The 11456-nt window shown below is 48.7% G+C and overlaps 1 protein-coding gene across 1 annotated transcript; it reads right to left on the bottom strand.

The window, feature by feature from the left end:
- Positions 1-3851: 3851 nt before the first annotated feature.
- LOC147659475 (uncharacterized) lies at positions 3852-8854 on the bottom strand. The gene is made up of 2 exons (XM_086951723.1): positions 7951-8854; positions 3852-4453 (listed from the first exon to the last, which is right to left on the bottom strand). The coding sequence occupies exons 1-2, from the start codon at positions 8852-8854 to the stop codon at positions 3852-3854; spliced, it is 1506 nt and encodes a 501-aa protein (XP_086807849.1).
- Between the last annotated feature and the right edge of the window lie 2602 nt (positions 8855-11456).

Here is an 11456-nt window from a genome sequence, read left to right on the forward strand (position 1 = left end):
GGTCGAAACGTCGACATTTTCCAACTGGCCCTAATATCCCAGAATCCCAACAGAATTGACAAGCAACAAATAGGATTCTGCAAATTTGTATTAGCTGATGGCCTTTTTGAAAGTCAAACTTGTATATATTTGTATAAATTGTCTATAATGAAAATCTTTATTGTACATATTGTATGTGTCCCATGATCACTATTCACTATTGTCACTTTTTGCACTTTTTATTAAGATATTGACAGTCATTTATGAGTTGTTTTGAATGAACTTTGAAAAATATAAAGATAAAATTAGTTCTATACAGGCTTTTCTTTTCATTCATTGTAAGAACCTGTTGTGAATTCTTGTCCGAGGGAGGAAGTTACATTGCATACAGATAGAATTTGCAAATTAGTTGTTTTGCCAACCGACAGAACCCATTTTCATTTTAACCAGTACTGCTTGGCAGCATGATAGAATCTGCCTTCATACCCCTGCAGAGGGGCTGCCTTCTGCGATCAATGGCATAGATCTTCAGGTGCATATGCCTAAGTGGAGTAGAGACTAAGGAGCAACTGTTGTTTGCTTAGCAATCAGGAGAAGGCTGATACTGCTTGACAGTGTGGTAGCTGCTATCTTCTTGCTCCTCCATATGGTTCTGGCTTCTGAGATCATTTGCAGATGTCTTCAGACATCATATGCTTCACGGTGAGAAGAGACTGCCTGGACAGCAACTGTTGTTTGCAAAACCATCAAAAGAAGGCAGATACTGCTTGGCAGTATTATAGCAGCTGTGTTCATGCCCTTGCATAGGTATTGGATTCTGCAATCACTGGCAGACATCTTCAGGTAGCATATGCCTCAAGGGAATTAGAGACCGACTGAGGAGAAACTGCTGTTTGCCTGTCCATCAGAAGGCCAATATTCCTCGGAAGCATGGTAGCTGCTATCTTCAGGACCCTGCATAGGGTACTGGCTTTATAGATCATTGGCAGATATCTTTAGGTGGCATATGCCTCAAGGGGAGTAGAGACTGACTGAGGAACAACTGTTGTTTGCCTGGCAATCAGGAGAAGGCTGATACTGCTTGACAATTCGGGAACTGCTTTCTTGCTCTTGCACATGGTACTGGATTCTGCGATCACTGGCAGATATCTTCAGGCGGCATAGGCCTCAAGGTGAAAAGAAGCTGAATGGGGAGCAACTCCTGCTTGCTTGGCCCTCAGGATGAAACTGATAATGCTTAGCAGCATGGTAGATGCTGTCTTCTTGCACCCACAGAGGATACTGCCTTCTGTGATCACTGGCTGTTTTCGGAAAACACATGGTTCAAGGTGAAAACAGAGTGACTAGAGAGCAGCAGTTGCCTGCCTGGCCAGACTGAGGGGGCAGTTATGCATGGCAGCATGGTAATTGATGTCTTAGTGCCCCTGCATAGGTTAATGACTTCTGCGAACGCTGGTGGATATCTTCAGGCGGCATATGCCTTAAGGAGAGAGACTGAGCTGTTGCTTCTTTAGCTGTCAGTAGAAGGTCGATACTGCTTGGCAGTGTGATCGTTTCTGTCTTCTTACCCTGCATAAGGTGCTGTCTTCTGCAATCACTGACAGATATCTTCAGGTGGCATAGGCCTCAAAAGAAGTAGAGACTAACTGAGGACCAATTATTATTTGCCTGGTCATCAGGAGAAGGTTGCTACTGCTTCCAGTGTGGTGCTGCTATCTTCCTTTCCCTGCATAGGGTACTGACTTCTACTATCACTTGCAGATGTCTTCAGACAGCATATGCTTCATGGTGAGAAGAGACTGAATGGAGAACTAGGCTGCTTGGTACTACAATAGGTGCTGTCTTCGTGTCCCTGCAGAGTGTATTGACTCTTGTAATCACTGAAAGATGTCTTCAGGCGACATATGCCTCAATGTGAGATGAAACTGACTCAAAAGCAGCTGTTGCATGTCTGGAAATCAAGGAAGATAATAGTAACTGGCAGAGTGTTACATGTGGTTTACATATTCACTTGGTGCCGCATTGGTTGCAGCAGTACTGAGGCTGCTTGACCGCCTCCATGAAAAGATGAACTAGAATACATTGTGTGAGGTTGCTTCTCTGAATGAGGGGCAGGACCAGGACCAGCTCATTTTTAAGAAGATTCCTCCGGTGGCACATGTCAGCAAATCTGTCAATGGCTTAATTCAAATGTAGCTGTTTTATCTCATTAGATTCACAAGCCAATATTATTAAATCACTGAGGGCCTGATTCACAAAGGTCCTCCGTACTCATGGCAGAGGCCCCGCAGTTATGTGGGGGTCTCGGCACTCGAGGCAGAATCTCCACAATGAGAATTGGGAGGGAGGGCGAGGGGTGGGAGAAAAGTAGACCAAAAGTTGTTTGTGTGTGTAAAAGGCCGCTTTATTAAGACACAGGTGCATATTACAAATACAAACCTTGGCAACGCCTTACAAAACTAAACCTCACTAAATAAATAAATAACTACAAACTCAGCCCCCCGAACCCTCCCCCACCCCTAAAACATTTGAGCCCTCCCCCTCCCAACAATACATCAATAAACAATATAACAGCATTATAACATTACGTCATCAATAAAACATTACGTCATCAATAAAACATTTCGTCATTGATCAAACATACGTCATCGTTAAAACTTTATTCGTCAAACCACAATTGCAATAACAACGGTCAGGTCCTCCATAACCATAAACCCTGCCTGACCCTGCACTCCTGCAGATACCCCCCTCACAAAACTGAACGGTCAAACCATGACCAACATACCCCAGCACTTGTCAAAGAAATACTTGAACTAATACTCAACCCGCAATCTGCCTAAAACCGTAACGATACACAAAAACACCGCACAGCACCTGTGTCTAGCGACGAATACAAATACAAGAAAAAAAACCCTGCACACCGGTGGCCCACAAAACAGCCTTTTTCTTAAAAAAGAAAAATGGAACAAAAAACACCAAAAATGGGAAAAAACTGGGCAGCGAGGGGAAATAAGAACATTAATGAAAAAAGGGGGAGGGAGGGTGGGACAAAAAGCTACAAGCCCTCCTCGCCACCAGGTCACCAAACCTAAAATGGTGGCTGGTAGGCAGTGGTTGGGGGATTTATAATTGGGCTATGCTGGTCCTACTAGACCAGCCCAAATCTGGAAACTTCTGGCAACTTCAATGTAAAACCCCTCGCAGCCCTCCCAAACCGCCCGGGGGAGGGGACCTCCCGGCGGTCGGCTCCCTCCCCCAAGCCCCCCTTGGGAGGGAGGGCGAGGGGTGGGAGAAAAGTAGACCAAAAGTTGTTTGTGTGTGTAAAAGGCCGCTTTATTAAGACACAGGTGCACATTACAAATACAAACCTTGGCAACGCCTTACAAAACTAAACCTCACTAAATAAATAAATAACTACAAACTCAGCCCCCCGAACGCTCCCCCACCCCTAAAACATTTGAGCCCTCCCCCTCCCAACAATACATCAATAAACAATATAACAGCATTATAACATTACGTCATCAATAAAACATTACGTCATCATTAAAACATTTCGTCATTGATCAAACATACGTCATCGTTAAAACTTTATTCGTCAAACCACAATTGCAATAACAACGGTCAGGTCCTCCATAACCATAAACCCTGCCTGACCCTGCACTCCTGCAGATACCCCCCTCACAAAACTGAAGGGTCAAACCATGACCAACATACCCCAGCACTTGTCAAAGAAATACTTGAACTAATACTCAACCCGCAATCTGCCTAAAACCGTAACGATACACAAAAACACCGCCACCCAGAAAGGTAGGCGGGGAAGACGCGCCTCCCTTTCTGCCCCCCAACCGCGAAGCGAAAGAGAAACGAGAAAATCAACGCTGCATAGCCAATGCCCGGGCTAAGACCTCACGGAGCTCCAACAAGTAAAGATCCATGCCCACACGGGACAAATGAACTCCATCATCCCTGAAAAACTCAACAGACTCAAACTTAATGTCCCTGTGTGAAATCCTGCTGAAACCAATGCTCCTACAGCAACGAGACACCTCTGAATTCACTTTCTTCCTAGCCCTATCGACAGCCCTGGGGTTCACAGCACCTCTCCATATCCTACGGGGAATCAACTCTGTCCAAAAAACATGGCACCCAGCCCACATGTCCTTAATGAGGCCTAAATCTCGTTTCATAGCTCGTAGCAAAACTACACCTTTCGTAGCACAAAGGTCATTTTCTCCCAAATGAATAACTAAAATATCTGGGCATAAACCGCCCACCATGTTGTTGTTCAAACAAGGGATTAACTCTCTCCAGAGCATCCCGCCTTTACCCTTCCAGATCACGTTAAACATTCGATCATTGAAACCAAGTAGATCTCCAAAATAACTCTTCGCTGCCTGGACTCTGGCCCACTTGACAAAGGAATGCCCCACTATCCAGACCGTTACCACCGAGGAGCGAGGCCCAGCAACGGATCCTGAAAAAGAAAAAAGAGTTAGAATCATGTGAAGGAGGACGACGCCTGCGCCTCCTCAGCAGAGCTCCTGACATAACGCTGGAAACAGTTGGAAGACCAGCGCCCCAATCGCATAATATCCCTCTCGGACCAACCTCTGTTAAAAGCCTCAGTGGCTGCACCTATTCGGAAAGAGTGAGTACCATAGAGATTGCCATCAAGACCTATGTGCTGTAGAGCTTTGCGCAAAACCATTCGCAATTGATAAGTTGTTACAGGGGTGCCATTGATATGTCGGAAAACAAGGACTTCATCTCCACCCCCACATAATGAACGCCAGCGCCGCGCCAGCATTAGAGGGCAAGTAAGCTTCGGAGCACGTGCCTGCAACCATACACCTTTCCCCTTACCCGTCTGATCAGTTTTAGAACTGGCCAACCAGACGTGAACTCCCTCATCATAACAAAAAACGTCCTTCCAAGACAATCCACACTTATATTTCGACCCCAGCAACTCTGATACTCTGAAAGCTCCAAAAAACATGAACACCATCAGCATCGAGAAAACACATGCCTCAAAATCATCCGAACAAACTAAAGGCAAAACTGTGATTAATCTGGCAAGAACTTGCCAAGATAGGGGGGCTCTGGATCTACCAACGTGCCCTTGCTCTCTGGCCCAACCCTCCAGCATCCTCCTACCAATTTCCCCCGCTGAAGGAGGATAGCCCCACAACAACTTCCCCATGAAAGCAATCCCCGCCAGTTTCCCAGCAATGGTTACTTTGGTTAAACCCTTATCCATGAGGTCCAGTATGAAATTAACCACATCATCTGACCGACGCGACAGATCCTCCCTTCTGACAGCACCAGATTCCAGGAATTCCTTCCACGCCAGGGAATACGCAGAACGCGTAGACACAGACAAAGAACCTACCACCAATTGTAGGACCCGACCTCGCCGACGTGCCACAGATGACTCGGCATCGGAGTCGGGGATCTGTCTGCGTCCCTTGCCAGTCCACGGAATCTCCCCCACTGTGAACGAGACAGAGCATCCGCAATGTCATTGTCCACGCCAGGAATGTGTAAGGCACGAAAATGAATATCGTGTTTCAAACAACCTAGAACGAAAACTCTCATAAGTTTCAACACTTGCTCGTCCCTGGCCGATTGGCGATTCACTATCTCCACAACAGCCATGTTATCCACACGAAACAGCACTTTCTTGTGTGCCAATTCCTCCCCCCACAGGGTCAAGGCAACCAATAAAGGGAACAGTTCCAGGAAAGTGATGCTACGACCACCATTCAACCATTCATCAGGCCAACGTTCTGCACACCATTTGCCATTCCAAAAGAGCCCAAAACCATCACTGCCAGCAGCATCCGAAAACATTTGTACATCCCACTGAAAGTCAACATCTCTGACCAAGGGAACACCATTGAAGGAATTCAGGAAAAACTTCCACATTCTCAAGTCCTCCTTAACCCCAGCAGACAGACGAACACGATGGTGAGGCAATTGATGACCTGCCAAAGCCCTGCCCAGTCTTCTACAAAAAGTCCTGCCCGCTCTCACCACTCTGCAGGCAAAATTCAAATGGCCCAAAAGCACTTGAATCTCTTTCACCAACACTTTTCTCTTTGCCAACATCACATCCAGTAATTCAACCATGTTGACCCTTTTGTCCTCGGGCAGGCGAGCTGACATAACCACAGAATCTATTTCAATACCCAAAAAGGAGAGGACAGTGGCAGGGCCCATTGTTTTCTCGGGAGCCAAAGGGACTCCCAGATCCTCCATGAGCCCTTGGAATGTGTCCAGAGCTTTCTGGCACTCCGCGGAGCCCGGGGATCCGACAAAGAAAAAATCATCGAGATAGTGTGTTACAAGTGAATGACCGGACTGCTGGGAAAAGTACCATTGCAGAAAAGTACTAAAACACTCAAACAAAGCACATGATATGGAGCAGCCCATCGGCAGAGCCTTGTCCACGTACCATTTACCAGCGAATTGTATACCTAAAAGGCTCCAATCGTCCGGGTGGACAGGCAACAGCCGGAAAGCAGACTTGATGTCACACTTAGCCATCTCAGCGGCTGCGCCCGCGGACACAACCAGTGACATGGCCATGTCAACCGAAGAGTAAGAGACAGACACTGCCTCTGGGTCAATAAAATCGTTAACAGACGACCCTTCAGGCCATGACAAGTGTTGAATCAATCTAAACTGTCCCGGCTCCTTCTTCGGGACAACTCCAATTGGTGAAACAATCAAGTTAAGGATCGGCCAATCATGAAACGGGCCAGCCATCCTCCCTTCATGTACTTCCTTATTAAGTTTGTCTTGTACCACTGTGGCATGTTCAGAAGCTGATTTCAAATTAGCAGACCACCTCCGTTCCCGAGAGCCCAGGTAACCTAGCCGGAAACCAAACTGAAAACCTTCCAATAGTGTAAGTTTCGCTGACTCGTCTTCGTAACCATGCAAAGCAATGCGCAGCCTCTCTAACTTAACTGGTGTACGAGCCCTTGGACCCAGCACCCTTAGCACCTCTGTATCCCCTTCCCCCTGAAAACTGTGAGGTCGTACTTGAAGTTCCTGAACCCGTTTGCTTCCCTTTGGGGCTCTCAGAGGGTTGATTGTCCCAACATTTGGACAACGGATGTTTCCTACCACAACCTGAGCATTCATGTTTAAATTTACAATACTCTCTGGTGCAGGAGCCCCTGTTAAGTTCCCAACAGAAACCAGACCCCGAGTGCATGGTTGCATTGACCCCCACCCCTCCCCGGGTGGGCTTCCCCTGAAAGGGCCGGTAAACTAATGGCAAACCACTGGCCGTGAAAATGGTCTTCCCCCCTGACGCTGACCCCATTGTATGTTGCCACAAGTCATTATCTAGCTCCCCCCACTTAGCCTCAGGATCCCAAGCCATCCTGGCCCTAAATTCCTCATCATACTGAGACCAAGCAAAACCACCCCCGGTGATCTGTGCCTTACGAATGACGTCCATGTATTTAAAAAGGGACACGCTGCGCTCAGGGAACTTTTCGCAATAAACACTGGCATAAATCAAGAATGCCGCTGTCCAATTTTCGATATTCAAAGGCACTCTATGGCGTTTAGCCAGTTCAAATTCCTCCTCTTTAGATCCCTCTTTAGACCGGACTTCCCGGTGCAGTAGCTTAAGGAGTTCCACATACTCACCATTCCAAATGCGTTCCTTGGTGCTTAACATTAAATGAGCACCTAAAGGTTTCGTAACTCCCATATAAGGCAATTTTTTGATCTTTAACTCCTTACTGGCCACTGGCTCTTTAACTTTGCTGGAAGCACCAGCCATAACACCACTTTCAACTTTGTTCGTAACTTCTACCACATCATCTGTACCAACTGCAGTGTCTTGTACATATCGACCTTTGACCAAACGGCTAGCACCAATATCTATTTCTGTGTCACCACCAGTACCCACAGACACCATCATAGGTTTGGCCTGTGTGGCTGATTGCTCACCTGGCAACAGAGAGACCACTCTCGATGGCTCTGCCCGTGGCGCCGAGGTCAATGCATCCGGTCTGCGAGGCGCCCTACCCGATGGGCCGTGCTCTCTTCTCCCTTGCACTGTACTCTGGACCACTGGAGCCTGTAAAACACTATGAGAAGCATGAGAGGGCACCCCCCCCTCTGTATCCCGCAATTCACCTTCTTCAAGACTCTCTTCATCGTAGTCCAACACCACTGAATCCACACTGGTATGCAATAAATCACCACGGGTCTTACCCAACCCGGTATCAACCACTTTACATTTCAAAGATTTTGGAACTCCATGAGGGGGAGCAGGCTGTACGCGCCTGTACCTCCCCGCGTGTTGACTCTGCAGCTCCATAGCCGCCGGCAAGGCCTGCCACCTATACCTGCTACTCGTTGGGGCCAGCGGGGTCACGCCAGACCCTTGTGTGCTGGCCGCGGCGGGATCCCTCGGTGGAACAGAGAGGGCCGCGCTAGGCATTCTCGTCGCTTCCCCTTGGCGAAAGTGGACTGGACTGCGCCCTGCCAAGTCTGGATCGCCGCCCCTATTCCTATCCTGAAAAGAAAAAGTTTGGACTGGTGTGCTAGGGTCCCTAAACGCAACACTCGAAACAGACCTTGACCTCCGTAAATTAGCATCAACAAACGACCCCTGACACCTCTCCAAAGAACGTCCCCTAATGCAACCCTTCAATGGCACTCCCCTAACCGGAGAGTCGCCTATCATCTCTTCCTCATCACTCTCATCCAAGTTAGCGCCCGCTGCCGCTGAAGAAGAGGCCTGCAAAGGGACCCCCACACCCCTCGTGAGGCCCTCAATATCCTTGTGAAAACCACGCTGCGCCAAACCTGCTGTACCAAAATGCTCCCATCCAGGAGAACCGAACATGATATAAGGACCTCCAGCATCTCCATGGACAGGCCCTCCACTCACCTGCCTGGAAAACCCCTCACGCTCCAACAACGTATTTGAGAAACCCACAGCCCCTGTAAACCTCACACCAGGGTGAACCAACCCCACAAAATCATCCCCTACAGCCCTACCCAATCCCCCCAAACCTGGGCCAGGCGCAGGAGCAGACCCCCGACTCTCACCATGAAAAGCTCCATGACCCCCCTGTGACAATCTCCTGTCATCCCTCCGCAAACGGACACCCCCCTCCTGAAAACCAGGAAACACCACAGCCCCTGAGCTTGCAGCGTCCTGGCCCAAAACCTCACCAGACATGGAACTACTTTCACCCATCTGGGCCCACTCACCCTCTCCTCTGGATCCCCCTCCAACAGACAAAGCAGCACCCACATAAGACCCAGGGGTAGAGAATAATAACGGGCTGCCTACATTACTGTCCACATCCCCATGAGCAGTACCAACATCCTGTGTCAAAACAACCTGGCCAGCATGAGGCTCCATACCAACTTGTCTTCCCAACCCACCTGTAACAAGCTGGCTAGAAGCCCTAACATCAGCCACATCTATCCCTGATACAGCAAGGTTTGAAGGGGTTAACAACATACCAGCGCGTGGGTCAACAATCATCTGTGTCTCTGCCACAAAATGCTGTGCAGTATCCACATCCGGCATATCGTGCTGCTGCTCTGCCCCCTGCCAATCATTCCATTGAAAAGAGCCCCTACGCGCCCCTCGCGCAGACATGACCAGCGCAGGCTCCACACGGCGCTCCCCTATGGGGTCAGAAGCGGAGCGCTTCTTACTCCCTCTCCGCCCCCCCCCTCCCCCGCTTGGCCGGTAAAACTGGAGCGGACGCGAGCGCATCAGTCTCCAAACCTTTCCCTGCCCGCCCCGCCGAAGAAACCACATGCGCGCCAGACGCCTGACCCAGCTGCATGCGAGCCATCTGCCCTGCCGCCGGAGCGCCTCCCGCCCGACCCCGGGACTCAGTAACCACTAAGGAGGCCGGTCCCGCGCCAGCACCAGCAACTACAGGGGTGCCCAAAGTTACCGGCGCTCCCCCCTCCCCTGCCGCCACACGCGCCTGCCATGAAGGGGCCGGTTTCCTCGTACGGGACCGGCCCCTTTCGCTTACCTGGCTCGGGCGTCTCTTCTTCGGCGACGAGCACGCCAGTACTGCAGCGACCACGCCAGCCGACGCCTGGCGCTGGGGACGCGCCGGCACACCTCCTGCCAACAAATCCATGCGACCTGCCTCAGCTAGCAGGCGCATCGCTTCGATCACGCGAGCATCCTCCATTCCAGAAATTAAGATTACAATAAACCGCACACAAAGCCAAAGAAACACCTCACAATTAACAATCCCTGACAAAAAGCTACAAGCCCTCCTAGCCACCAGGTCACCAAACCTAAAATGGTGGCTGGTAGGCAGTGGTTGGGGGATTTATAATTGGGCTATGCTGGTCCTACTAGACCAGCCCAAATCTGGAAACTTCTGGCAACTTCAATGTAAAACCCCTCGCAGCCCTCCCAAACCGCCCGGGGGAGGGGACCTCCCGGCGGTCGGCTCCCTCCCCCAAGCCCCCCTTGTCATTGCGTAGATTCCGCCCCGAGGGCAGAGACCTCCCCACGACTGCGGGGCCTCCGCCCCGAGTACGGTGGCCCTTGTGAGTCAGGCCCAATGTCTCTTGTCTCCCCATTTGTTGCACAAATAATGTTTCACCCTTTTCATATAAATCTCTTATTTGTAGCAGTAGTAATAGGTAATAAGAACTATATTTAAAATATCCAAAACCTGGCAAAATGCTCTTGCTAGATACATGAGTTACTGTCTGACAGTGAATGCCCGGTACATTCTTGCCAGAAAGATGCGATTTTGCAGTTTCCAGTTCGGATTGTAGAAGAGCTTGGTCTACTACACCCTCTGGATGTTTGTCAACAATAAATAGTGCAGATGAAAAGACCAAAATATTTTTAGCTTTTGCATTGAACTTTTCGACAGCAGATAAGAGACCCATGTTGTCTGTAAATCGAGCATCAGACTAATTTGAAAATCTATCCAAGGTAGAGAAAGAAACTTCCTGCTTTAAGCGCTCAAACAGTGGAGTTCGACTTTCTAAGTCATACAAATGACTGGATATTTTCCTTACATAGGTACCGACAAAATAATCTGTCAGTTTATTACTCAATTTATGGTGTCTCAGAGGTAGAGCCCTTGGATTGGATTTTTCTGGATTCTCAATTCCACACTGCTCTGCTAAGTCTTAGGCTAACTTAACACTTAGGTCGACTGACTGTCTTGACGGAGTTTCACTAAATCACATCTTGTTGACTCAATTAGTTCACATCCTCTTGGCAAGCAACTGTCTTTTCTCCGTAATTCTTCAGATAGACTGTGAATTATTTGGAGAATGAGTTCCATACACAGCAATGTAAGTAAGAAACCAACGTTTTTAATGTTCTTTAGAATTCCTTTGGCTTAAGAATTAGCCTCCGTGTCATGTTATTGTGATTCTATTACAACGGTAATAAACTCAAAAATCGCATCTGTGCTTTTCTAACACAGGAGTACTAGTAA

This window comes from Lissotriton vulgaris, unplaced genomic scaffold, assembly GCF_964263255.1.
Source record: "Lissotriton vulgaris unplaced genomic scaffold, aLisVul1.2 SCAFFOLD_1201, whole genome shotgun sequence".
Lineage (NCBI taxonomy): Eukaryota > Metazoa > Chordata > Amphibia > Caudata > Salamandridae > Lissotriton > Lissotriton vulgaris.

Bases quoted from the DNA above. Each gene is read 5' to 3' on its own strand.
- LOC147659475 (XM_086951723.1), bottom strand. From the start codon at position 8,854: ATGTTCGGTTCTCCTGGATGGGAGCATTTTGGTACAGCAGGTTTGGCG. The intron at 4,454-7,950 runs GTGAGCAATCAG...TTTCTTTTTCAG, and splicing joins AGTGGTCTCTCTGTTGCCAG to GATCCGTTGCTGGGCCTCGC.